Genomic DNA, 25414 nt, shown 5'->3' on the forward strand with positions numbered 1-25414 from the left:
TGACAAATATGTCCGGTTTTGATGCATGGCATTCTCGTAATATTATTTCAATCAGAAGGCCAAACACAAAATATCACAGTCGATAAGTTAAAATTCATAAAAAATGTTTAAAAACCAGTGTCCGTTACTAGGGAAACGTTTAATTTTTCAGTCCCTGTAATATTCTCATATTTTAAATTTAATCCTATGAATTTAATATCTCTACTATTTTAATTTAATACTTTAAATCTAATTGATAACAATATAAAAAAATTCATTAAATTATATTATTAGGTATTTTATAATAAAATAATAGTTATATGATCAATTTAAAATCATTTGAAAAATATCATTTAATTTTTATAACCCTAGATTCAAAATTGCAAACTTTATAAATTTAGAATTTATCATTTTATTCACTTATTTGGTATTTAATGTCTGAAATTCGACTATTAATTTTTAATTTAAAATGCTACAAAATTCAATTTAATGAAATTTCTTTGGTAACATTATTTATATTAAGTTGAAAGAGTAAAGAGATGAATGATTGGATTAAAAGTAGGAGAAAATTTTAAATATATAAAAAGTATAGGGACTGAGACAAGAATTAGGAAAAGAACTTAAAAACCCATTGCCTTAAAAAAAAAAAAAAACTTCAGACTTGAAAAACTCTTGAGTTCAACACAACAAGAGAAGACTCCACACAGAATTTAAAGCCTCGTGACCATCGAAGAGAGAGAGAGAACCAAGGGCATTACAGATAATGACTGGTTTAGTAATGGTGACAAAAGGGGGTGGTTGTGGTGGTGGCGGTGGGAAGGGAGGAGCTAAAGGAGGAGTTAAGAGCCGTGAGGAAGAGCAGCAGAACCAGATATCTGTCCTGGCGTTGCTTTTGGCTGCTTTGAGGAAATCCATGGTGTCTTGTCGTGTTGATTCCCGGGATGAAGTAATCTCTTCCACCCTTCAACATATGGAAATCGGGTGGCCAACCAACGTAAGACACATTACCCATGTTACCTTTGATCGTTTCAATGGCTTCTTGGGTCTTCCCGTCGAGTTCCAAGTTGAAATCCCCAATCGGGTTCCAAGTGCCAGGTTAATTCCCTTTGCTGTTTCTCTTTTTGTTACTTGGTTTCAGTTTTTTTTTTCTTCTAATTTTCTTTTGGGTTAAAGATTTCAGCTGGGTTTTGGTCCTTTTTAAAACTGTTTTAAAGTCCAAATGTTTTGTGTTATTGTGCAGTTTAGATCTCGAAGAGTGAAAACAGTACATCTCTAGCTGTTTTGAAGTCCCAAAATAACAGAGAGAATGAAACATCTGCATTTCTAAAAAAAATGGAAAATTTTGAAGAATTAAGCTTTTTATTTTGAAAACCATAACCCAGAAAATTCAAAATCTTTGACTTTCTCAAGCTCTGTTCATTTTGAAAACTTAAAAACGTTGCTAAACTGGGTTTATACTTTCTGCTTTTCTCTTCCTTAAAGCTCTCTGCACCCTAGAAATGGCAGTAAAAATTGGAGTTCCATGGCGATTTCCAGTGAATTTCATGGAGTTTATTAGCATTAAATCAGATTTTGTGGTAATTTACTTTTTGCAGCACCAACTGTCATTATTATTTAACCCTGTTTTCTGATGGGTGAAATAAATAATACCGTGTTCTTCATTAATATTTTTATTTCCAAAAACTTATTGCAAACCAATCTTCTTCGACAAGGTATTTGGGTGTTTAAAGAAGTATCCTTTAAATAATAGACTTACTACAAGTAGATAAAGTTAATGGTTGTGTTATGCAGTTGATGTAATTCATTTTTTCTTCTCACCAAAAAATAAAAAAGGAAGTTTCCTTTAATAGCTGTAACTCTAATTGATATATTGAAGTTATTTTTTTTACTGTAAGCTCATTGGATTCTTTGCTGTTTGTTGAAATGACACAATTTCCTGTTTATTGTTTTGCTCTGGTTAGTAAAAGTGGTCCTTTAATTGCAATTGTCCTTTTGTTTACAGTGCTAATGTGTTTGGGGTCTCAGCGGAATCAATGCAATGCTCATTCGATCCCAAAGGGAATAGCGTCCCCACTATACTGTTGTTGATGCAGGAGCGGCTTTATTCACAAGGGGGATTAAAGGTTTTTTAAAATTTCTATGCATATACATAGTCTGCATCCCCATGTATTCGATTTCGAAACTAAAAGGTTTTCCACCTCTGTGTCTGGTGATCTGTTTTGTAGGCGGAGGGGATTTTCCGGATAAATCCTGAGAATGGCCAAGAGGAGCATGTAAGGGATCAACTTAACAAGGGCATTGTGCCGGATAATATCGATGTCCATTGTCTTGCAGGCCTTATAAAAGCCTGGTTTCGAGAGCTTCCTTCAGGTGTTCTTGATGGACTTTCCCCTGAACAGGTTCTCCGATGCAATACGGAAGAAGAATCGGTCGACCTTGTGAAGCAGTTGAAGCCAACTGAAGCTGCACTGCTCAATTGGGCTGTTGGTCTTATGGCGGATGTTGTGGAGGAAGAGGAATCAAACAAAATGAATGCGAGAAATATTGCTATGGTTTTTGCTCCGAATATGACTCGGGTATGGGGGCATTACTTTCCTTGAAACTGTAAGAATTATCCAAGTGTTAGATCAGTAGAGATGAACTTGCAATGTTTCTGAAGTTGTTGATTACTTATTATAGTGTAGTTTAATAAAAAAAAAATGAAGCAAGCATTCTTAGTTTGATTTTCTGTTGAGCAGATGTCTGATCCATTGACGGCTCTGATGCATGCTGTTCAAGTGATGAACTTGCTGAAGACCTTGATCATCAAAACGCTACGGAAACGTGAAGAGACGGCAATGGGAGGGTATTCACCGATGTCGTCTCATTCATGTGACTGTCCTACAGATGAGGAGTTCGATAGTCAGCCAGAGATGGATACGAGTTGCGAACTGAGAGGGCCAACATCCGATTATGATAACACCCTTTACAGTAACTGTAGTGCAGATGAAGATGAAATCGAAGCTGAAGTCGAGTCATTGGGTGAAATAGAGGAATGCTTCGTAAGGCAACCGGACGAGCATAAGAGCATCACACATAGTTTCTTTGAGGAAGTCGTGGACGAGTCACAGAGAGACGATTCAAGTCCAAGAAGTTGCTCGGTTCGCAGTATCGAATCTGGTGTTTCCTTTACAGATAAAAAGAACAAGAGTTCTGCCTTGTGTATAGGTAATGGTGAGAACATTGGTGACACGGATATGGTAGACAAACTAGATGAGCCTACAAAATGGGACACATCGTCTCTGTCTATTGCTGGCTGACCGATGATTCGGCCTCACATTATTTAGGACAATAGTTGCACATTTTGGGTTGTCACCTTTCAACTATGGTTCAGCAAGGGCTGAACCTGAACTCTGTAGTTGTATTTTTTTTTTTAATTTTATGTTTAATTAGGACCTCAAAACTGTTGGAACTAATCAACCAGTCTTAGGTAGATCCAGCTTTTAAATTCAGGGAGGGTGTAATTCTGAAATATGGTTGAATTGCAAAGCTAAGGCATCCATTTGAATTTTATGAGTGCTGACCTGACCATGTGATTGATTTGTCTTATGTACTCTGCAAATCTGAGTTTGTCATCTTATGCTTGGATTCATCCTTGAAAGTTATCTTTTAGCTGCCATAACATTTATGGCGTTAAATCAGTTTTAAGAATATATTCTGATAAGTAATATATCAATAAATCATTTCTTGACATCAACCCAGGGAACATAGCAATTTAATATGTCAATATTCGTATTATTATTTTTTAAAAATGCAACCCACCTCGACGCAACTTAATGAACATAAAGGGCAGCAGAAAGTGAAACTAAAGAATAGTGACAATGACACGCCAGGAACTGAGGTATGGGTTTTTACTTTTTATTAATTTTAGTTCCAGTTCCAGCCAGTACTAGTTATGGTATATCTTATTTATTTTATTCATATACATAGCATTTTCTTGAGAAATGGGAAAAAATGGATAAGGTTGATAATTGATGGTGATTTATGACCCACAACTTTACCCTAATAGATTTTTTAATCACCACTTGGTGGATAAGACTAATAAATCTTTATTTTCCTCTGTCACCTACAATTACAAGGGACTTCCTATTTCTTTTTATAGATTAATAAATTAGATTTTCAAAATGACCTACTTTTAACTATTACATCACGTAGCATAAAAGGAGAGTAAAAACTGAAAAAAGCTTAGAAAATGCATGTTGGCGAGGGAGAAATAATTAACAATGGCAGTAAACAAATTGGAAACAATACACTTGTATCATGGATGTCCCCATAAGATTATACTATCAACAAATCATTTTCAGGAAAAATCAATAAATTAATAATTAGTGCTTAAATGGAATTTAATGATACACAGACTACAAATCGTGTAGGGCACGGATTGCGCCATGAATTACAAGTTTCTGGGATTTTTTTTTCTTTTTGATCCCATGAAGCAATTACAAGGATGGGTTGAAACCTATACAATCACAGGTTATCCTTAATCCATCCGAAATGCTGATACTGCAGTCAGTCGATATATCCAGGTTCCTTCGACCGCGTGTTCGTTGCCTTCCATGACTCACCTCCCGATTAATAAGGTTTGTTCTGTTTGTTGTCTCTCTTAAGCTGAACCTTCAGTTTCTTACCTCCTAATTGGCATCCATTCATCATGTTTATGGCATTTTGAGCAGCTGCCGGAGAGTCGTAACTTACAAATCCTGCAAAGACAGGGTTCTTGAGAGATAAAACTCCTTAATGTTCATATCAGATCAAGAAATAAAAAGAAAATGCACTTACCGAAACATTTACTAGCCCCCGTTGCTTTGTCAACAAAAACCTTTGCACTTAAAACCCTACCATATCCTTGAAAAGCGTTTGTCAATTCTTGGTCTCCAAATTCTTGAGGTATGTGATAAATAAATAGGTTTGCACCAGGTGGACCTAGGTCAGAGTATAGACTAATTAATTAATGACATGCCACCACCAAGAATCTAGTTTTAGAAAGACAATAAAATCAAGATGACTATAGATAGCAAACCTTCAATCTGACTTCCCGAGCTTGTACCGACACTGGAAGCTGATGAAGAGTTACTGCTTGTATTTGCTTGTGGTAGTGAACCAGGTGAACTGGTCAACGGATGGTGGCTAATAATTCCCCCAGGATATGCCATGGGGTACTGAACACCTTGCACAGCTGGGTAAGCGGAGCCAACATAACTTCCAGGAGGCACAGCATAATTTCTAGGTCCAGCCCTGGGAGCAAGGTCAGGTGTGATTCCTCGCAATCCACTTGCTTGATTTACTGGAGGAATCATGCTGTGAAATGCAGACTGATTCTGCATGGGTGGCATGCGGTACTGCATAAGTCCATAACTTCCTGGAGCCTAATACATAATGAGATGATGCATCAAATTTAGATTTAAAGTAAGATACAAAAGCTCTGTCAGAACATCATGACTAAAAAAAAGTAAGAAATTCCCCTCTTAGCCAAAAAGAGGAGGAAACAAAACCACTAATTATTCAAGCTAAAGCTATGTTTTTTTTTCTTTCTTTTTAAACACCTTCCGAAAAAATAGTTTCCTGAAAAGATTAACATTATCTAGTGGTGGGATGATTAAGCCTAAAATGTTTTCCATAAGTTATTTTCAGTTAAACAAACATAACAAAAGCTGTATTTGATGCAAAATATTATCTTATATAGTAACTATATTTGTTACAAAAGCATTGCTTTTTACAACCAACTATATTATATAATAGACTTAATAATGACCGATACATAATTAAAATTTAAAAATGTAATTACATCTATGAGAGTAGATAATAGCACATTAGACTAAAAGGGATAAATGAACTTAAGAAAAGTTTAAACATATTTATATTATTAAAAATATTCATATCTTATTATAAAACATTTATTACTATATATTTATTATTAAATATTAATATAAAGTTTTTTCAATAAAACATCAATGTTTTTAGACCAGACCGGTGATTGACCGGCCAGGCCACCTGTTCATTGATTCGACTGACTCGATTAAAAACTCATTAAAATTTTAGAAAATAAAAAAAATCAGTTCAACCGATCCTTACCAGTTCTTGGTCCAACTGGTTCAATACTATTCTCCAAACCAGTACCTTGGCTAGTTCCCAGTCCAATTGGTCCGGTTCAAACATCATTGATGTAAAACATCATTGAAATTTAAAAATATTATTAATAATAAATTTATTATTAAACTAACATTTTCATATTAAGTATTTTTATTAAAATAATAAAGAATATTAATTACATTAATAATTTATTATTAAGTATAAATATATATGCTTAATAATATAAAAAATTATAATATTAGAGATCAAAATCTTAATATTTAAAAAAATTAAATTTAAAATTTTATTATTAACACAATAATATTTAACTAGATTAAAGTTAATTTTTATATAAAATCATCTTACTCATAAGAGAGCTCCTTTTGGAAATTCTCTTATACTTTTCAAAAGGTGAAGACAAATTGTCAAGAAAAGAAAAATAATTTTTCATTTACCAGTATGTCATTTTTCGAAAAAACACAAGAATGCAAAAAGGATTTCTTTAAATCATTTTCCACAAAACAAAAACACCCATAATATGTGTTTTTGAAATTTTAAAATTGCTCCATACAGAAAAGGAAAAGCTACCTGATATCCATATCCATTGTATGGGGGAACATAACCCATTGGCAACGCTCCAAACAATGAAGGATGTTGTGAATCTACATTCGGTTTATTCAAAGCTTGAAATTGGGCTTTTTGAGCCCTTCGTGCTAGTCTTTCCTTCTCTGTATCTGCCCATTTGACAACGAGAGGGACACTTGAACCCTAAAATAGCAGAAGATAAAGACCAAAATATAATACACCTTCATTCAAGAATAACTACCACACTACCAGACATGATAAGAAATGACTTAACTCATATTTGGAAGGCAATAGGTAAACATAAGCTTTTGCAATACTTCCATATGCGTATATGCATTTTGGAACCCACTAGGGTATAGAAGGATATTCAGATATAAGACTTACGGTATGCTTGATTCAATGGAAAAGCGGAAGGAAAATGCATGCGCTTAGTAGGAAAAAGAATTGAAGTAAAGAAAATAGGAAAGATAACATTTTGTGATAACAAATCATTCCAAATTATAATAATAAGAGGAGAGAAAATGAGAGAGAGGTAAGTTAAATGTGCATGTTTACAAGATTATGCATTTCTCAAAATTTCCATTTTCTTTTCTCCCTTTCTCAACTCTACCAAGCAACCACAGAAGGAAACATACTTTTTTTTTTCCATTTTTTCATCATTTCTACCACGCATATACTAATGGAAAATCTATTTTTTCTCATCTAATTTTTCATCTTTCTAATTTTCTCTTCACCCTACCAAGCAAAGCCTTGGTGCATCCTGATTAAGATAAAATACGGGCTTCTAGTGAGAGACTATTTGCTTGACAACTGTAATACTAGATGCAACATGCAGTTAATCATAACAATGACATTCTTTCCATGGATTGCAATATAATGAAGATATTATCACAAAAATCATCTTTGCATCTTCAAATACCTTCCAGATTTATACGTGAACCTTTAGTGACTTGAGCTCCGAGACTAAGCTAATCAAGGACTGAGGGATAACGAAATTTTGATGTCATAACTTATTACTCCAAATGAAAAATGAGCATGTAAGATAGTTGATTAGTACATAAACATTTAAGTTCAATCGCATTGAAACATCTAATATCCGAAAGATACCATACAAAACAGGTTAGATACTAGGAAATCTGAACAATGATTTGGGTAATTCGTTGATTTTCAATAGCAGAAACATTAATGAATACAAACCTCCATTCTATGCTTTCCATTAACAGCCTGCAGCGCATCAAGGGCTTGTTCTTTAGTCTCATATTTCAGAAAGGCACAGCCTGCCATAAAGAAACGAATACAACTACAATTCAAATATTGAAATAAACTTAAGATTGGGGTTTTATAGTTTATACAATTAAGCAAACATTTTCATCTTTAAAGAGAAGGACATCCAAGTTAAAAGAATAAGTACCTTTACTTGTTTGTTGAGAACCTCTTATAATTTGTAGGTCCTTTATGGTTCCATATTTAGAAAATAAATCAGCAACTTCATCTTCTTTGACATTCTTCGGCAGCATGCCAACAAAAAGTTTGTGCTCTAGATCCCATCGGGCAGTAAAGGAAGAAAATAATTTGTAGTTTATTTAACAAATTGATTAAAAAAAACATCAAATAAGAATCGGAATTATAAGCAACTAGTTCACTGAAGTTACGTGTACCTAATCTTTCCAACTCGCCATCTGCATACTTCACTTGCAATGGACTAGATGCCTGAATTATACCAAAAAAACAGAAACTGGGTTCTGATCATGAAAACAATAAGACTCACAGGGTAAAAGACTCTCTGATACTCTCCACACAAATATACGACAGCAGACAGGTGATTGCAATAGATAACTTCGAATTGAATTGTCCCTGGACTTTTCATTAAAAATGTAAATGACAGGATCGAGACATCAAGTTATTAATCACTCTAAGTACTAGACCAAGGGATATGCTGTGTTGTATAAACAGGCATATCTTACATCACCACATCAGAATGCATGATGATTAATCACCCAAAAAAAGTACACATGACTTGCCACCATGTATTCCAACACTTAAGGGCTAAGGCATAAGTTAATCTATTCATACAAGTAATCATCTTAAGATAGATTGATCAACAAACTTGCTTTCGTTTACAATCAAATATGAAAGGTATTGACTGAAAAAATGTGGCAGAATGACAAATAGCAGGAGAGTGTTTAGTCTTAAGTGATTTCTTACAAGTACAACTCCAACACCTATGTTTGCTTAATAATTAGGAATTGAGACAAATTCACGGTTGAAATCATTAAATACCCTGTTCATTGCTCAAATTATGTTTTCTGGAACAATACCTAGTATAAAAAGCCCTAGCATCACTCTTTCACATGCTAATAAAATTACGGAAAACTTCTCATTTTCATTGCCTCTAAAACTCAAGATACCAATTTACTTCAAATGAGCTAGTATAAAAAATTATCAAAACTTACATTCTACAGTCTAGAACAACATTATCTGCATGTACCCTAATCAACATAACAGAGCAATAAAGGTAGTTTTAATGTATACTTGAGAACTATATTCTACATGTTGCAGGTTGTCAGTATCAGATACAGTACATACCAAAGCCACAACCGATGCCCGAAATGAAGTAATAATTTTGAACGTTCCATAGTTCAATAGTAAAATAGGGTGCTACATTTGCAGATTAGCTAAAGGTGATCAAAATTCGCTAACTACGTCCAACTTCGGAAGTAGCATGTAGATCTTCATAAGAGTAACTGACAATGTGGCGACGAATCACTAAAACGCAAGGCAAAACAAGGAAAAATAAATTAAAAAAATTGAACTAACCCCAGGCAAAGTCTTCTTATTGTGACAGGCATCGACCGCCTTATCGGCCTCTTCTCTCGACGGGCATATAACAAAGCAACAACCTTAATCAACATTAAAAAAAAAACACGAAGAATACCTCAAAATTAGGGTTATAAACACCTCAAATCTCACTCCAAACTAAACGAATCAAACAAATCACCAAAGAAAACCAACAGCTAAAGACAAAGAGAAATGTGAGAGATTTGAAACTTGGAAAATAAATATTGAATTTGTTACGAAAAAAGAAAAAAAGAAGAAGAAGAAGGAAGTGGAACCTCTAGAGGAAAGAGTAGCCTTGTCTTTGATGATGTTGACTTCGTCGACCAAAGCGAACTCTTCGAAGATTGAAAGAACTTGAGCTTCCGTCATGTGCTTCGGCACTTGACCGACGAACAGCTTAACGCTCTCTTCGCTTGTCGTGTTCTTCTCCTGTTTTCCCTCCGCCATCAATGCCTGCTCTTCTTCCTCTAATTTTTTCTCTTTTTCTTTTTTTTTTTTCCTTTAAAATTCTTTGGCGTCGTCTGGTGGGAAAAAATGGGTTTCTTGATGGCAAAGTTGGATCTTGAATGGATTTAATGTAATAAAAATGAGTGAAAAGTGGGGTTAATGTTTGGATTTATTTACGATACTGCCCTCACAGCTGTGCCAGTTCTGGGGTTTGAGCTGGAGGTCCTTTGAAGAAACGCCACTACTGAATTACGTAATTACCCTTCCATTTTTTTTTCTATTTTTCTTCGTCTTATTTGACCATATTTATTAAGTGATTCCCATCGACCTTTATGATTCGCGAAAAAAGAGGAAACTGCACTAAAAAAAAAGAAAGAATATGATAGGGTGGCCAGTGGATCAAGTGGGGTAAGTTGAATTTATGAGTGTATGGTGACATCAAACCTAAGCCCCTGTCAATTTATAATCTTTTCTTAAATTTCCCGTTTAATGCACACATGATATATACTGTCAATTTTAAAATATAATCTAAAATCATATTAGAAATAGGTAGAATCAGGTTGTGATTACAGGCTGAAAAATGTTTGAATGTAAAACTGAAATTTTGGCCTCATGTTGAAAGTAGGAATTCTTTCGGAAATTGGTTTGATTTGATTCCTTGATTCTCCTTTCACATCCATTTCCACTTTTATTTTCTTGCAAACCAATTTCTGGAAAAAGAAAAGCAAGTAAAAAGTGTTTGGAAATATCCCGTTCGTCAATCATCACGATACCAATAATACATATCACTTCTTTTCAACACCATAAAATCCATTTCATACTGCTTGATTTATTCACCCAATAATATTACAAAATTCATATATTTAAGCCTCCTATTTTTTATAACTTGCGTTTAGCAAGGAAAGTACGATATTGGGTTCCTATTAACTTTCCTCAAAAAGCAAACTCTCAATTATTTTCATATCAATCCTTATTTAAAACTCTGCTAGTATGTAGAGAAAATAAAAAAGAGAAATGGAAAGGAGAGCGGTTGACCAAACCAAATGGTCAATTTTTAGGTAGAAAAAGGAGTACGGAAGGGTAAGAAAGTAAAAGCGAAGGGGAAGGTTATAACAGTAAATTGCTCTGAAAACCGAGGTCCAAAATTACGCCAGACTGTCTTCTTCCCCTGGCTCTGCTCGTGTTTCCCGTTTGCAACTTGCACACTGGGTAAACCTTTTTTTTTCTTTTTCTTTCTAATTTCATCCTGGGTAAAGTATATTTACCACTTGTAAAAACTAAAAACTATACAGACCGGAGGTCCAAATTCATCGGTGACCTAATCACTTCAATTGATTGAATTAGAAAATTTCTAATGACAAATGCTGAAGTATGTTGTAGTTGGACATAAGTTTCTCTAGGCAAGTGTCTTGAATGTGATTATCTTATTATAGAGCCTTTTGATAACATAACTTCTCCACTATTAATAAGGCAAGCTCCTCATTGTTCTATCTTTCATATGATCAGTGATTACCCCTATAGGTTAAGTTTTTATTTTTCCTTTTATACTTATTTTAGAAACCCAATTATTTCTATAGAGTGCACGTCAGAGTTTTAATTTCATGAAAATTTAAAAACTTTTCAGTCATTTTAATTACTCATTTAATTTTCTATCCTTTTAGTTATTAAATTTATATTGTTTATCAAATCATTTCTAAAATAGATGAAAAAGTTAATGTTTGTTAACTTTGATGACGTGTATATCACATTAGCAATTAATAAAAAAATTTAAAAAATATTAATTGTTAACATGGCAATCAATGAATACGTCACATCATTTATTTTGAGTTGATTTTATAAACAATTAATGATTAAAATAGACGAAAATTTAAAAGAAGATTAAAATAATGTTTTTATAAAATTGAAGAATTAGATAAATTATTATGCTAATTTAATTTTAAAATCAAAATAAATAATAATTTTAAATATATTCATTTTGATTTGGATGACTTTGTGTTAAGAGAGAAATAACTAAAAAAGGCATGAAAACTGTTTAAGAGTGGGACAGGTTTCTGGCATCCCATGTTGGACTAGTTCCAAGGTCAAAATGCCAGAAATAGAGTGATGGTGACTTGTGAGTTCTGCGTGAGGGCCGAATACCAGATGGATTTATCTTAACCAATAGTAGCCCCCACTGACTTGCCATGTCATGCCACACTGGCGCAAATTATGAGCTACAGTCTTGTTTTTAAAATGAATGTCAAAAAGTTAGAGCCCCAAAAGGATATACAAGTCTTACCCTTTGTTCACATCACGCATGGAATAGGATGAAATTTTGTCACAAACTATCATTTTATATTTATGATTATTTTTTGGAAAAGTTTTTCAGTAACGATAATAAAAAAAAAGGGGAAAATTTTGTTAGAGGAGAAAACAACCAATGGTGAATCGATTTCTTGGGTTGATTATCATTCATGATTGAAATTTGAAAAGAACAAGAAAATAGATTTACCCCCGGGTTTGGTGATGAAGTCAATGGGGCTGGGTATGGGTGCATTTGAGGTTCATGCAAGGTGGCAGCAGCAAATTGAGAAATAATCATAGGGTGGGTGTGAACAAAAAATAAATAAGGGAAAAAAAAGTAATGTGGTATAAATATAATAAAGAAAACTTTGTGATAATAGGATTGGAAAGTGATCTTAAGCTTCTTTTCATCAGAATAATATCATATAAAAAAACATTGGGATTTATAAAATCATAGATGTGGGCTACGATATCATCCTATTAAAAAAAAGTCAAATGAAATGGTTGTACGTATATACCAGCAAATTTCACTTTGTGTGAAATACAAGAAAATTAGTAAATTATCATCAATCCTGTCAGAAAACCAAAAAGATTAAGAGCTCGTTTGGATGAGTGATGCGTTTACTTATGATTAGTGTAAAAATAATGGTAATGATAAAACTACTGTAACGATACTATAGCACTGAGATAAAGAAAAAAATTAAATGCACTGGGTAAATGCTTATCTAAAGAAACCCTTTGGATTAGTGGTACGTTTACCTACAGTTAATGTAAAAACAACGGTGGCTATGAAATTAGGTACTGTAACACGAGATAAAAAAAAGACTAATCACACCGCGCTAATAGTAAATGCTCATCCAAAAGGATCCTAAAGCTAAAAACATCAATGTGATGCCAAAACAAAAAAGGAAACTAAACATAGAATAATAAATTCAGATGAAACTACTAATCTTCCCATCAATTACCACAATTATAAGTAAACCATACTATTGGGAGAAAAATAATTGACAAAAAATACACCAAATTTGGAAAATAAGGGAAAAGTAACGAGCAATGCTATAATAACCATTTTAGCCAATGGAGACTCAATTCTAAATTTAATAAAAATATAATGTATTAATCCAGTTCTAAAGGTGGGTTTAGATGGACGGTATATTTATTTGCGATTAGTGTAAAAACAGCAGTGATGGTGGGATTTGATACTGTAGCATGAAACGAAAAGTAAGTTAAACGCACTGCACCGCACCCAGTCGTCCATCCAAACCCACCCTAAATGAGTACCAAGCAGTCGATATCTTGTTCCGTTTAAAATTTCGACGTGTTTCAACTGTTTTAATGTGTTTTGAACAATATCAATGCATATAAACTTGGTTGGTATGCAATTTTTTATTTTTTTTAATCTTAACCATTTTAATTTTTTATGATTACATTTGAAATTAAATTATAGTTACTAAATTGAGTAATTTAACTTAATTAATGATTTTAAAACTTTTTATTTACATGTAAATCCTTATATGGATGTAATTGAGATATATTTGCATGTGTATATAAAAGATCAATTATTAAAAATTATAACTTAGATTATAAATATACATATGCATGTGTGTAAAAAAATATTTAATAACATTGATAAACTCAAAATCGTATATCGAAATACACCGATACTAGTACATATCGATGTTAGGACAAAAACAATACATCGATCAATACAGTATCAACTACCTTGATATGAGCTACCATTTTCATCCTATTTTATCTAAAAAGTCGTAAACATCCAAAAACATGCCATTCATCACATTCTTATTTACAAATTTTTTGATATAAACTAAGACGAATATGATAATTAAATTACCAGTATGAGATTAATAAAATAGATACCAAAATGAGAAGAAAATTATTGTTCAAAGGTTAGTGGTGGATCTTGATATTAAGTTTTCAAAAATTTAAAAGATTTAATTCAAAAATTAAAAATTTTAAATAGCTTAATGAAAAATTAAAAAAATAGAAGTCTAATTATAATTTTTATAAAAAATTGAGAGGGACTACTTAAAAATTCTATAAATTTTAAAAAGTTCAATGAGATTAGAAAATATTCTTAATGAAAATGTTTCAAAATTTTGGAGGCTAAGGTCCCCATGGGCCCTGGCTCCAATAATGATCCGCCTAAACGAGGCAACAGTGCTATGACAGGAGGAATTTGTCTGAGTTCGCGTCGTATACAGTTGTCATGGTACGACGTCGTCATGCTGGTGCATCTTTGGTTTGTAAACTGTAATTGTAGTATCGAACAAGTACTAACCGTTGAATGTGAGGACATTAGCCAATCGCTACCGTCAGATATATCATCACGGTTCCTGCAACTCACCATTACAACTCGTATATATTTATACAACTCCGTGCACTTATCGAAGTTTCTAGAATCGGGTAAAATCATAAATCCCATTTCTGCTCCTCCTTCCCTCGTCTTCGAGCTAGGGTTTTCTCCCGTAGCGGTCAGCTCACGATTGCAACCAACTTCCATTCTGATATTTTCCCCCTTTTTTACTCACAGTCATGCCTCGGTATGGATCTCTTTGTCAATTTATTCAATCATACAAGAAAATTAACGTTCTCGCTACGAGAACATTTATATTAACATTCTATGAACATGTTTATTTGGATTGAAATTTGCAGGTATTACTGTGATTATTGCGACACTTATTTGACCCACGACTCTGTAAGTTCATTTTGTTCATTTATTTTTTTATTATATTTATTTTTCACCTGTCCATGCACTGTAGTCAGCTTATGTTTTGTCTCTAAAACAGATTTTTTGGTTAAATTGTCGAAAGTTTTATTATCTGGGTTGTTGCATTAGAAAAAAATGCTGATATTATTTATGTGGGCTTCTAAATTTCAGCCATCAGTTAGAAAACAACACAATGCAGGGTACAAACACAAGGTATTTATTAGAGAATTTTCTCTTTATATTTGTTTGTTTATTTATCTTGTCAATTATACATTTTTGCGAATTCTTTCTGGAATTTTAGGCAAATGTTAGGACGTACTACCAGCAATTTGAGGAGCAACAAACCCAGAGCTTAATCGACCAAAGAATCAAGGAACATCTTGGCCAAGCTGCTGCTTTCCATCAGGTTGGAGCTGCTTTCAATCAACATCTAATGGCTCAGAGACCTCGACTTCCTGTTCTTCCGACTCCTGTTATGCCTATTCCGAGGGGTGCACCTTTACCTATAAATCAACCAATGGTCCCTGGGATTAGGCCACCTGTACTGCCAAGACCAGTTCCAGGTGCTCCAGGTGAGATTTCAGACATATCTGCTTACCAGTTCGAGGCGCTGGCTTTTCTATTCTAGATCTCTATTGCATACACAGAGGATGGAAATTTAATATATATTTTTCATTTCTGGTGACATTGCCAGGTTATGTTCCTGTTCCAGGCATGCCACCAACGGTAGCACCACCTGGTGCACCTTCCTTCCCTGGTCAAATAAATGGCCTTCCACAACCTCCTACATTGGCTCCCCCATCAACGGTTACTGTAACTGCAACGACACCCACTTCTTCTAATGCAGCACCTACCATGGCAACACCAGCACTGTATCAGTCCAATCCTGCTGCCCCAGCGAGTGGAGGGTTTGACAATTTCAATGCCAATGCACAGCCTTCTGAAGCTAATCAGTAATCTGGTTAAACTGCCTGCTTTGCTTCCATATCTGAAGTAAGAACCTAAGTAAGCCCATGTATCTGTGCTATTGAATGTGAGGCTTTCCAATGAGTAAGGGTTCACGGTAACATTTTTCTTGAAGGATAGTTTGTTTATTAGACCCGAAGCATTGACTCATTTTGCTTTGATATTGTTTTTTGTTTATTTTTGGGATGAATTTGTCTTTTGGGAACCTTATAAAGTTTGGAGATGAATATCTGGTCTCAAATGTTTTAGGCCAATGCAGAAGTTCAAAGTGGGCTTATCTTTTCACCATTTGGGATTAGCAGTGGTTGGTTGACACAATTTCTATTGCACCAAAATAATGTACATATGTCATCATTCTTCACTCTTTTTTTTTTTTTTTCAATTTATATTTTTACTTATATTCTTTGTTATGTTAAAGTTTGCAATGTAACACAAAGGATCAGCTGAAGATATCATGTGAGATCCTAAAAATATCATGAGTTTTTAAATATAATTATTACTTTTTGATTGCATTATTCTCATAATGAGGGATCGTACTGTATATTTTATGAATCTAGGCCTAATGATTCTACCTTATTTTGTCTCTCTTTGATAACTTTTATCATTACCATACTCCATTTACAGGCAACCAGAGCCAGCTGGCATTCTTCGGAGTCCGATGATAATATTTCACTCAGCTTTCGTATTGGGATTTTTACGTTTAAATTGCTTAAACTTTTTGGGTGCTGAATGGAGGATAGCTTCGTACCACCATTAGTGTTTTTTAAAAAAAAAATATTAAGGTGAATTTTAGGTAGATTTTGATTGTAATGCAGTTGGAAGTTGCTGACAGCTTCTGTATGTGCTATTTGTGAAGAAATGAAATATGTACTAGCTGCTCCATGATGATTTGTTTATATATGCATCAGAAATATAATGCGGCAGTTGGAACTTGCATCTCATTCTACTGTATTTAGATATAATCTCATATTCTGTTCGGCCTAGATGTGAACCTATCTATCAAGGTCAAAGGGCTTGAGAGAAGGCACACATGCTGTTTCAGTGGCATTTATGAGATTCCTTAGAAATTCTTATCCTAATCCTGATAATTTTCGAACCCTGTCCGTGAAACTTGGATGTTAAAATGATTTTGGAACTCTTAAGTTGGTAGGGTGGAAAGAAGGGATACAAAAAAAAAAGGAAGATGAAAAATAAATTTATTTTTTGTATGTGTGCTTGGTTAAAAGAAAAAGTAATTGGATTCTAAAAAAGAAAATAAAACATTTGAAAAATATATAATTTTGTACTAACATATATTCTTTTATTCATCATTTCAACTTTGAAAGATTGATTTTTGTCATATGATAAAAAATATTCTCTTCCGAAGTTTATTTTATGTTTATTTATTTTATTCTCTTTTATCATCTTTAATTTTTTCATTTAAACAAGTATATCTTAAAGATCTCGTCTTCAAACAGTTTCTTCGCTAAACGCAAACTTTTTTGCCTTCTTTGGTCAGTAGACGATGGATTCCTCTTGCTTAAGAAATCGGCTCTCCATGACCATACTGATGACTCTCATGGAGCTCCTGTTAGCATTGGATTTTCCATGATGAAATCGAAATTATCATTTTCTGGAAATCTAATTTTTTTAGATGATAGAAATTTAAACCGAAAAGGTGACAAAACAATGAAGTGGAGCTTTGTATGAGAAGAGATAAATAGGATTTATAAAAAATAATTTTCATCTTATATCTATGAGGGTATTTGGTTTAGTGGTATAATTCTCCCTTAGGTGCGAGTTCAGTTCTTTTTACTCAATTTTTTTCATAGAAGAATGAAATTTTGACTTATTTTACTCTATGGATCATAGGCGGGACCTCATAATAAAAATAAAATGGGGACCTAATCGGTAAAGCCCAAACAATCCTTGGTAAAGTTGAATTAATGTCAATGCAATGCAATGCTGTTGCTTATAACCTGAGCTTCGATTGAAGCTTGTTTAATGTGAAAACTGTAGAAATATATAATTTGCAAACGATATTGAAAGGTGGAACTTCAAATGCAACAAGGGTTAGTACAATCTTTTATCATTCTGTGAGTTACATCCCTTTATTTCTCTATAAAAAACTAAGATTTTTTGGGTTAATTCTTTTGTCCAGTTACCAGATGCTACCCACTTTGGTTTTTAATGAAAATTTCTTTATAATTTTTGAAACTGGAAGAAGTCAAAAGAAGCAAAAGAAAACATTTCAGTAATCCCATGACAATATTACCCTTGCAATTTGACCAACCATTTCTATTTAATTACTAAGGCCTCTTGGTTATAGTTTGCTCACCTTACTTTCCCCTTCGCTCTCAAACACCATAATTTCCCCTGATATAACCATGTTCAGGATTGCATCAAGGTTTGTTTCTTCATGTTTTTTTTTTCATTCAGAGTATTTGGTATTCTTCTTCTTCTTTTGCGAATTCAAAGTCATTTTTTCAGTTACAGGTTCATATAAAAACGCAAACCCTGTTTATACAGCTCCTTCATTGGTTGGACTCTATGTCTTTTAAATATATATATATATATATATATGTTATGCATATATGTGGAGATAGAAGTGCAGCTTATGTTTTGTTTTGGTACTTTGGAAACAGAAAAAATGTGTTGGTGTGTAGAGCTTCTTCACTTGCTCCTACCATTTTAAACAGGGAACTATCTACACAAACTGGAAGGTATGGCAAAGGTTTCCAAACCTTCTTCTTTTTACATCATATTTTTATTACAATGATTGTTTGTTATATAATCTTTATAGCATTGCATTTCCATGTTTCAAAAAAAAAACCTTGGGGAGTTATCCAGACACAAGCTGTGGAAGATGCCCCCACACCATGTCCTCCCAAAATCTATTAAAAAAATATATTTTTCTTATATTTCCAAAACTAAACAAATCACGTCAGAGCTTTGGAAGATACCCCATGAGACGATTAGGTAGCTTTTGTTTTTTCTATACAAAATTCTCTCTTGTTGGTTTGTTAGTAAGAGGTTTGTTTTTGTTTTGTTCTTTTATAAGAGGTGTTTGTCACCCATCCTTTTTCTGCCATTTGTATATTTCAACCAAATCCCACCTGGATGCCACTAATCCTACCACTACTTTCCAAGATGATTCATACAAAAATGATACTAATATCTTAATTGCTTTCCCTGCAACTATTTTCTTGTAATTACTTTGCCTTCATGTATGGGACCCTTTCCAAACTAAAACATTCCCCAGGGAGGGAATAGCAGCACAAGTCATTGAGGAGAGACTGAATGCATAAAATGAATAGCTTGGTCTCTCAACACACACTCTCATGGTTTTATCCCTAACTCTGAGGAGAGATTGAATGCGCTTCTTGACTCGCTAAAGAGTAATGCACCGTATAGATCCTTTATATGTTAGAGGTTTTAGATTCCATGTGCATTGCTCTGGGGCAATATCTTCGGCCACTGCCCCCAGTTTTTTTCATTTTTTGATTTGTGTGATATCTGATGTTTTTAATTACACATAAAGTACTGTATTTAAATTTTTTTCCCTGTAATCTGCTGTAATTAAAATATTTTCTTATTTGTATATTGCTATCAAAGGAAGCTAGAACGCAAAGTAGCATTAATCACTGGGGCAGCAAGCGGTATTGGAAAGGCAACTGCGGAAAAATTCATCAGTAATGGTGCCAAAGTTGTCATTGCCGATATACAACACCGTCTCGGCCAAGAAACTGCGAAACAACTTGGACCCAATGCCACCTTTATTCCCTGTGATGTAACAAAAGAATCGGATATCTCTGATGCTGTTGATTTTGTAATCTCCCAACACAAGCAATTGGATGTGATGTACAACAATGCCGGGGTACCTTGCTACACTACTCCAAGCATCGCTGACCTTGACCTTGCTGTTTTCAACCAAGTCATGGACATCAACGTGCGAGGAGCCTTGGCCGGAATCAAACATGCCGCACGTGTGATGATCCCTCGTAGAGCTGGCTCCATTCTCTGCACGGCTAGTGTCACAGGAATCATGGGCGGACTAGCTCAACATACTTATAGCATTTCCAAGTCTGCTGTTCTAGGAATTGTTAAGTCCACGGCAGCAGAGCTATGCCGGTATGGAATCCGCATCAACTGCATATCACCTTTTGCGGTTCCTACTCCTTTTACAATAAACGAGATGAGCCGGATTTATCCACACATTGACGCCGAGCAACTTGCAAGAATGATACATAAACTTGGTGTGCTAGGCGAAGCAGCATTGGAACCAAGTGATGTTGCCGATGCTGCAGTCTATCTTGCATCAGATGATGGAAAGTATGTTAGTGGGCATAATTTGGTGGTAGATGGAGGTTTTACATCATTTAAGAGATTGGAATTCCCTGCACCAGGTCAGGTGTTGTAACATTATTGCTACTCAAAGGATATATAATAAGATTCAGCTATATATAACCATTTACAATAGAAACTACTTACACAGATCATATAGTCATCCATAAGATGCATACAAAGCAAGGTACTTTATGTACTATATATATACATATTTGAGGAAATTAATGGGAACACCATAAAAACCAACAGAAGAAAGATACTGTCATTTTGAGCAGTGGGTTGCTGATTTCAGAATTGTTCCATTACTAGTTTTCTCATCAAGTCTTCAGGAGCTGCAAAGGATCATAAGGTTAGAAATAACGCAGTTATGCTGCTATTTCAGGCAATTTTAACCGGAAACGGGACAGGAGATGGAAGAAGAATGTAAAGTGCAATGTTGTAGAGGTAATTAAGGAAGATTATTATTATTACCTGAGCCACCGGTGAACAGCCTGAATTGGCCAAGAGCTTGCCTGACAAACATCTCAACACCACTCACAGTAGTGACTCCGACCTCTGCAGCTTCCTTCAAGAGTTGTGTGTTTCTCGGAGTGTAAACCACATCGAAAACCAAGTCATATGCTCTCAAAGCCTCCTTAATAAAACATGAAAACATGAAAACATGAAAACATGAAAACATGAAAACATGAAGGATATGATGATGAATCATGAATGAATTTGACTTGTATAACGAAAAAGAGAGAAACACCTTGGAAACAGGACTTTGATGTGAATTTGGTTCCATTCCAATGGCAGATGCGTTTGCAAGGATCGCCCCTGTCTCCGGGCGGAACATCTCTAAAGCTTCATACAGCAATGCTTCCCCAGAAACCTCATCAGCGAGGGCTTTTACTCTCTCTGGACAAGAATCGTCATTAAAAGGATGTCAAAGCTCCACAGAAACAAAAAAAGGATTGGCATGAAGGGGAGACTGGTAACGTAATCTTTACTGTAATCGCGGTTGAAAATGACAATTCTGGCCCCTTTATATTTAGCACCAAAAGCTAGTGCCCTTCCTGCACCTCCTGCTCCAATCAAAACAAATGTTCTTCCGGATATCAAGGAAGAAGTACTATTGGGCACTCCTTTGCTGCTAACCTTCCTATCTGTCCATGCCAAGGAAATATGAATAAGCGACCTTTATCGTAACTGATTATCTCTGAAGCTCTATAGGCCGTACAATGGGCAGTGAAGTATTAAAGATACAATGTGTCATGTACCTGTTAGTGCATCCTCTATAGCAGAGATAGCAGCTTCACAGTCTGTGTTATAACCAATTAGCTTCCCATCCATGGGCCTCCTTACTATAGTGTTCACTGCTCCTATAGACTGATTCACAAACGATGTTGCATGCCGTCAGAATCTCCATTGGGACCAAGGCATACCATAGATCAACATTTTACCCATTTGTTTACCACAAATCTAAAGCCAATACAATGAGAAAATTTTTTGGACCTTTGCTATTGGATGGACCTCATCACAGCACCTGATTGCTGCTTCCTTATGTGGGATTCCAACACTGCAAAGTTCAAGAATTGGCAAATGTTACTTATATCATACAGATCTGTCCTGCTGCTCTTCATAGGTTAACATTTGTATATACCTGAAACCTGCAAAGTCAGAGCCTGAATAGGTTTCAAAGAACTCCTCAATATCATCAACAAGCATAGGAACGTAAATTCCATTATATCCCATATGTCTGAAGGTAGGGTTGTAAAGAATAGGGCCTTTACTATGAGCAACTGGATTTGAGACGAGGCCAAAAACTTTCGTATCCACATTTGTATATTCGAGCTTATAAACTTGTCTAAGACTGACAAGAGAAGGTAATCCAGGGACTGGTTTTCCTCCGAGAGATCCATATACTAAAAAACCACCGAATTTTGGTCCTAACAGTTGGCTTATCAGACCACTGTTGCCAACTGCCATAGCAATCAATGGCACCTGGTGAAAAAAGATTCATAGGTTTCACTCACCATTGAAGAGAGCATTCCTTATTCTAGTATGTCATATTGAAGTTGAATGCTGAGTACCTGACAATGAGTGAGAACTGTAAAGATTGGTGCTAAATCTGTAATGTAATCAACACAGAGATCAAGTTTGATAACATCTGCTCCTGTGGCTTGCATGCATGCAATTATATCGACAAGCTTTTCTACTGAAGGTCTCCCATCATTTACATAGTTGGATACTATGATTCTGGTATTTGAACGGTTGTGCAAATATTCTGCCATATTCACCTCACAAGCTACCTGGTAAAAAAGTTCCAATTCTGTCCACTCAATTGCATCGAAATTAGAACTTTCTTGTTCAACAAGTTATTACGCAACAAGATGGCTTATGGGTATGTAATAAAATGTTGATTTTATCATACGGTGCAGAACAAGCAATATGAATAGATGAATAATACCTCATAGTCCATTTCAACGAATTCAACATCAAGCTCTAGTGCCCTTTTCAAAACTTTCAGGCAAGTGTCATAGCAACCTCCCTTGCTCAAGGTCCGGGATGATTTGAGCCTGTAACTCAAATGGTAAACTTTTTTTTTTTTTGGTACTCTTTAAGGTAAAAGGACCTCTTTGCCCTTTCAATTTTGATATTGAGCAAATTGACCCCTCTAAAAAGATTAAAGCAATTTAATCTTTGTCAATTTCAAAAGTGAACAATTGACCAATAATCATATTTTTTTATTGGTATAGTAACAAATTTAACTCTCAAAGTTTACACATTCTATCAATTTAATTTTAAGTTAACAAATTTAGCCCGTAACATTAAAACATTCGACAATATTTATACAAAATATATAAAATATGGAGAGCTAAATTTGATATTATACCAATCAAAATTAAGTAGGGAAAACACTAATATTATAATTAATCATTTTTAATTACTTACTTGATAATAATTAATTTAATCTAACTTTTTTTAAAAAAAATATCAAAATTAAGAGGGGACCAATTATCCTTCATGTTGAATGCGTCGTCTGGAGGCTTCAATGGGAAAGCAAAGCGCTTGTCCTTATTTAATAAGTAGCTGGGGTGTCCTTGTTTCGTTTATTGTATGTTGAAATTTGTCCAGACACGTCTGCATGTCTCATTCAACCCTAGCCCTCTGTTTCTTTAGTTGAAGGGCCAATGGCAAATTGCATGTGCCAATTCAGCGTTGTACTATGATACTATAATCATGGAGTTTCCTTTTTCCTTGCTTTTAAAAATTTCAACTTATATTCTGACGATGATAACTACAATCTATGCATATATAAAGAATCCTTAAAATTTCTATTTTTCCCCCTTAATTTTGAATTGCATTTATTTTCTAAATTTCGCTTATTCTTTCTCATTCGACTTCCCGTTTGAAAAGTAGAAAGGTAATTGAAAAAAGATCCACTATTGTAATTATTAAGCGAGTTTGAAAATATTCTTAAAAGTTCACAACTTATCTCATTTTTTTTAAAAAGAAATTTGTAATAATAAATAAACTCCTAGAGGTAGAGTTAGAAGAAGGGATTGTATAAAACTGTGATTCCCCATTCCTTTTTCAATAGAAGAATGACAAATCAGATTTTTCCTCCTGATTTTTAGCTTTTTTAGTTAGATTTGAATTTTTTTCAAGAGGAAAAAAACAGAAAATCAGGAGTAAAAATTTGATTTGTCATTCTCTTATCATAAAGGGATAAGAATGATGTGGAATCATAGTTTCATACAATTCTTTCCCGTAGGGGAGGTGCTAGGCATTCACCACTAAATTGAAAAATTGTTATTCTTTTTTAAAAATTATAAAGTTTTTTTAAACCTCAAGTTGTGATTTATTAGTTAGGTTTTCATGTTCTTCATAAATAGTTTGGATTCGAAATTTTCATAAATTTAATGGTACAAGTATATTTGATTATTTTTAAAATTTAAAATTCAATTCTAGCTCGTCAAGATGGAAAGTTTATGGTTTAATCTTTAAAATTTATAAAATTTTATATAAATATAATGAGAAAATTACATTTTAGCTCTTCAAAAAATTTATAATTCAAATTTAGCTCTATGTTTTCTTCCGTAAAAGTATCATAGAGGTCTATGTACTAAGAGTTAAATTGCATTTTACTTATTTTACTAAAAAATGGACATATTAGTCCTGTACGATAAATTAAAGAGTAAATTGATCATTTTGTTAAAAAATTCATTCAATACTATTGCTAAAAATTGGTATAGTTGATGGAATAACCAAACAATTAACATGACACATACCTCATACGGACATACATGAATCAAATTTTAATAGTAAAAATAGATAAAATTGTTAACAAAAAATTAATTTACTATTTGATCAAATGTATAAAAATTAATTAATTTAGTCGAGTAGAAAAAGTAAAATGTATTTCGAACTTCTATTGTAAGAACTCGACAGTACGTTTAGCTGTTCTTCATTAGATTAGGTGATAACTTTTTCTTGGTTAATTAAATATTATATATATGGAGAAGCGCATATATTTGTTGCTGGTTTGTGTAGATATAAGAAAACCGCAACAAAGAGAGACACCATCGTGTGTTTGGATTTTTTGGGGTTTGCATCCGGGGATATATATATATAGGTAAAGAAGATTTAGTTACCTGAAGGAGACAATAGCAGGAAGAGTTTTTCGTTCAAGAAGTTGGTCAACTACTTGATGAGAAAGGTAAGGGGCTGCCATGGACGCCATGCAAAGTTCCACAACATCTGCACCTTCAGCCTTTGCTTTCTCCATGGACGCCACCATTTCTTCCAAGCTCTCAAATTCCAACGGGGTGCACACCACCACATCGTTCTTCACGTCCATCCCAGAAGAAATCAAAAACTTGCTAGCTAGCTAGAATGTCAGTTATGGCGTGTCCCTAAAATAGGCTACTAAACTTTGTAGGTGGAGGGAGGGCGGAATGTGTTTGGCAAGCACAAGCAGCCTTTTTGGGGAGAAGAAATGAAACCAGAAAATGAAATATAAGCAGAAAACAGTGAGCATGTGTCAGTACTATCATTCATTCATACATACATGGTCCCTTTTCCTTAACTCTGTGTGACTCGATTCCTTAGATCACGGAAGAACTTGCTAACCTGTCGGTGCTTGTGCGTTTTTCATTTATAAAGAAACAA

At 34.2% G+C, this 25414-nt stretch overlaps 5 protein-coding genes across 10 annotated transcripts; 3 read left to right on the forward strand and 2 right to left on the reverse strand.

Annotated features, from left to right (window-relative positions):
- Positions 1–639: 639 nt before the first annotated feature.
- Positions 640–3531, forward strand: LOC105803060 (rho GTPase-activating protein 2). Its single transcript, XM_012635011.2, has 4 exons — positions 640–1074; positions 1982–2102; positions 2205–2555; positions 2718–3531. The coding sequence occupies exons 1-4, from the start codon at positions 743–745 to the stop codon at positions 3276–3278; spliced, it is 1365 nt and encodes a 454-aa protein (XP_012490465.2). The 5' UTR covers positions 640–742; the 3' UTR covers positions 3279–3531.
- A 784-nt stretch (positions 3532–4315) lies between these two features.
- Positions 4316–10065, reverse strand: LOC105803061 (RNA-binding protein BRN1). Its single transcript, XM_012635012.2, has 9 exons — positions 9786–10065; positions 9490–9572; positions 8331–8382; positions 8084–8209; positions 7870–7949; positions 6676–6855; positions 5039–5384; positions 4798–4941; positions 4316–4718 (listed from the first exon to the last, which is right to left on the reverse strand). Exons 1-9 carry the CDS (start codon positions 9955–9957, stop codon positions 4591–4593), a joined length of 1311 nt encoding a protein of 436 aa, XP_012490466.1. The 5' UTR covers positions 9958–10065; the 3' UTR covers positions 4316–4590.
- Positions 10066–14637: 4572 nt separating this feature from the next.
- LOC105803063 (U1 small nuclear ribonucleoprotein C) lies at positions 14638–16870 on the forward strand. 5 transcript variants are annotated; one of them, XR_001136357.2, is made up of 7 exons: positions 14638–14801; positions 14914–14956; positions 15140–15181; positions 15270–15540; positions 15663–15973; positions 16184–16273; positions 16559–16870. XR_001136357.2 is itself a non-coding variant. In XM_012635017.2 (6 exons), the coding sequence occupies exons 1-5, from the start codon at positions 14794–14796 to the stop codon at positions 15923–15925; spliced, it is 627 nt and encodes a 208-aa protein (XP_012490471.1). In that variant the 5' UTR covers positions 14638–14793; the 3' UTR covers positions 15926–15973; positions 16559–16870. The 5 variants fall into 5 exon arrangements, 2 of the variants coding, with proteins under 2 accessions (XP_012490471.1, XP_012490473.1); XR_001136358.2 differs by having other exon boundaries at positions 15663–15961; XR_001136356.2 differs by having other exon boundaries at positions 15663–16273.
- Positions 16871–18164: 1294 nt separating this feature from the next.
- Positions 18165–20396, forward strand: LOC105803062 (zerumbone synthase). Its single transcript, XM_012635014.2, has 3 exons — positions 18165–18320; positions 18559–18636; positions 19529–20396. The coding sequence occupies exons 1-3, from the start codon at positions 18301–18303 to the stop codon at positions 20331–20333; spliced, it is 903 nt and encodes a 300-aa protein (XP_012490468.1). The 5' UTR covers positions 18165–18300; the 3' UTR covers positions 20334–20396.
- Positions 20356–25392, reverse strand: LOC105803058 (bifunctional 3-dehydroquinate dehydratase/shikimate dehydrogenase, chloroplastic). 2 transcript variants are annotated; one of them, XM_052624627.1, is made up of 10 exons: positions 24898–25392; positions 22710–22818; positions 22333–22551; positions 21903–22243; positions 21755–21818; positions 21520–21628; positions 21250–21405; positions 21009–21157; positions 20732–20891; positions 20356–20592 (listed from the first exon to the last, which is right to left on the reverse strand). In XM_052624627.1, the coding sequence occupies exons 1-10, from the start codon at positions 25101–25103 to the stop codon at positions 20549–20551; spliced, it is 1557 nt and encodes a 518-aa protein (XP_052480587.1). In that variant the 5' UTR covers positions 25104–25392; the 3' UTR covers positions 20356–20548. The 2 variants fall into 2 exon arrangements, with proteins under 2 accessions (XP_052480587.1, XP_012490463.2); XM_012635009.2 differs by having other exon boundaries at positions 20732–20894.
- Between the last annotated feature and the right edge of the window lie 22 nt (positions 25393–25414).

Source organism: Gossypium raimondii, chromosome 11 (assembly GCF_025698545.1).
Source record: "Gossypium raimondii isolate GPD5lz chromosome 11, ASM2569854v1, whole genome shotgun sequence".
Lineage (NCBI taxonomy): Eukaryota > Viridiplantae > Streptophyta > Magnoliopsida > Malvales > Malvaceae > Gossypium > Gossypium raimondii.

What these genes read in the sequence shown, in the direction of transcription:
- LOC105803060 (XM_012635011.2), top strand. Translation starts at nt 743, where the DNA reads ATGACTGGTTTAGTAATGGTGACAAAAGGGGGTGGTTGTGGTGGTGGC. An exon ending in ATTCACAAGGGGGATTAAAG is followed by an intron (nt 2,103 to 2,204) that starts GTTTTTTAAAAT and finishes TCTGTTTTGTAG; the next exon opens with GCGGAGGGGATTTTCCGGAT. An exon ending in TTGCTCCGAATATGACTCGG is followed by an intron (nt 2,556 to 2,717) that starts GTATGGGGGCAT and finishes TCTGTTGAGCAG; the next exon opens with ATGTCTGATCCATTGACGGC.
- LOC105803058 (XM_012635009.2), bottom strand. Translation starts at nt 25,103, where the DNA reads ATGGACGTGAAGAACGATGTGGTGGTGTGCACCCCGTTGGAATTTGAG. An exon ending in AGGTCCATCCAATAGCAAAG is followed by an intron (nt 21,629 to 21,754) that starts GTCCAAAAAATT and finishes TTTGTGAATCAG; the next exon opens with TCTATAGGAGCAGTGAACAC. An exon ending in TATAGAGGATGCACTAACAG is followed by an intron (nt 21,406 to 21,519) that starts GTACATGACACA and finishes TGGCATGGACAG; the next exon opens with ATAGGAAGGTTAGCAGCAAA.
- LOC105803063 (XM_012635017.2), top strand. An exon ending in ATGCAGGGTACAAACACAAG is followed by an intron (nt 15,182 to 15,269) that starts GTATTTATTAGA and finishes CTGGAATTTTAG; the next exon opens with GCAAATGTTAGGACGTACTA. An exon ending in ACCAGTTCCAGGTGCTCCAG is followed by an intron (nt 15,541 to 15,662) that starts GTGAGATTTCAG and finishes TGACATTGCCAG; the next exon opens with GTTATGTTCCTGTTCCAGGC.
- LOC105803062 (XM_012635014.2), top strand. Translation starts at nt 18,301, where the DNA reads ATGTTCAGGATTGCATCAAG. An exon ending in ATGTTCAGGATTGCATCAAG is followed by an intron (nt 18,321 to 18,558) that starts GTTTGTTTCTTC and finishes CTTTGGAAACAG; the next exon opens with AAAAAATGTGTTGGTGTGTA. An exon ending in CTATCTACACAAACTGGAAG is followed by an intron (nt 18,637 to 19,528) that starts GTATGGCAAAGG and finishes TTGCTATCAAAG; the next exon opens with GAAGCTAGAACGCAAAGTAG.
- LOC105803061 (XM_012635012.2), bottom strand. Translation starts at nt 9,957, where the DNA reads ATGGCGGAGGGAAAACAGGAGAAGAACACGACAAGCGAAGAGAGCGTT. An exon ending in GGCTACTCTTTCCTCTAGAG is followed by an intron (nt 9,573 to 9,785) that starts GTTCCACTTCCT and finishes ATGTTGATTAAG; the next exon opens with GTTGTTGCTTTGTTATATGC. An exon ending in TTCTCAACAAACAAGTAAAG is followed by an intron (nt 7,950 to 8,083) that starts GTACTTATTCTT and finishes TCTTTATGGCAG; the next exon opens with GCTGTGCCTTTCTGAAATAT.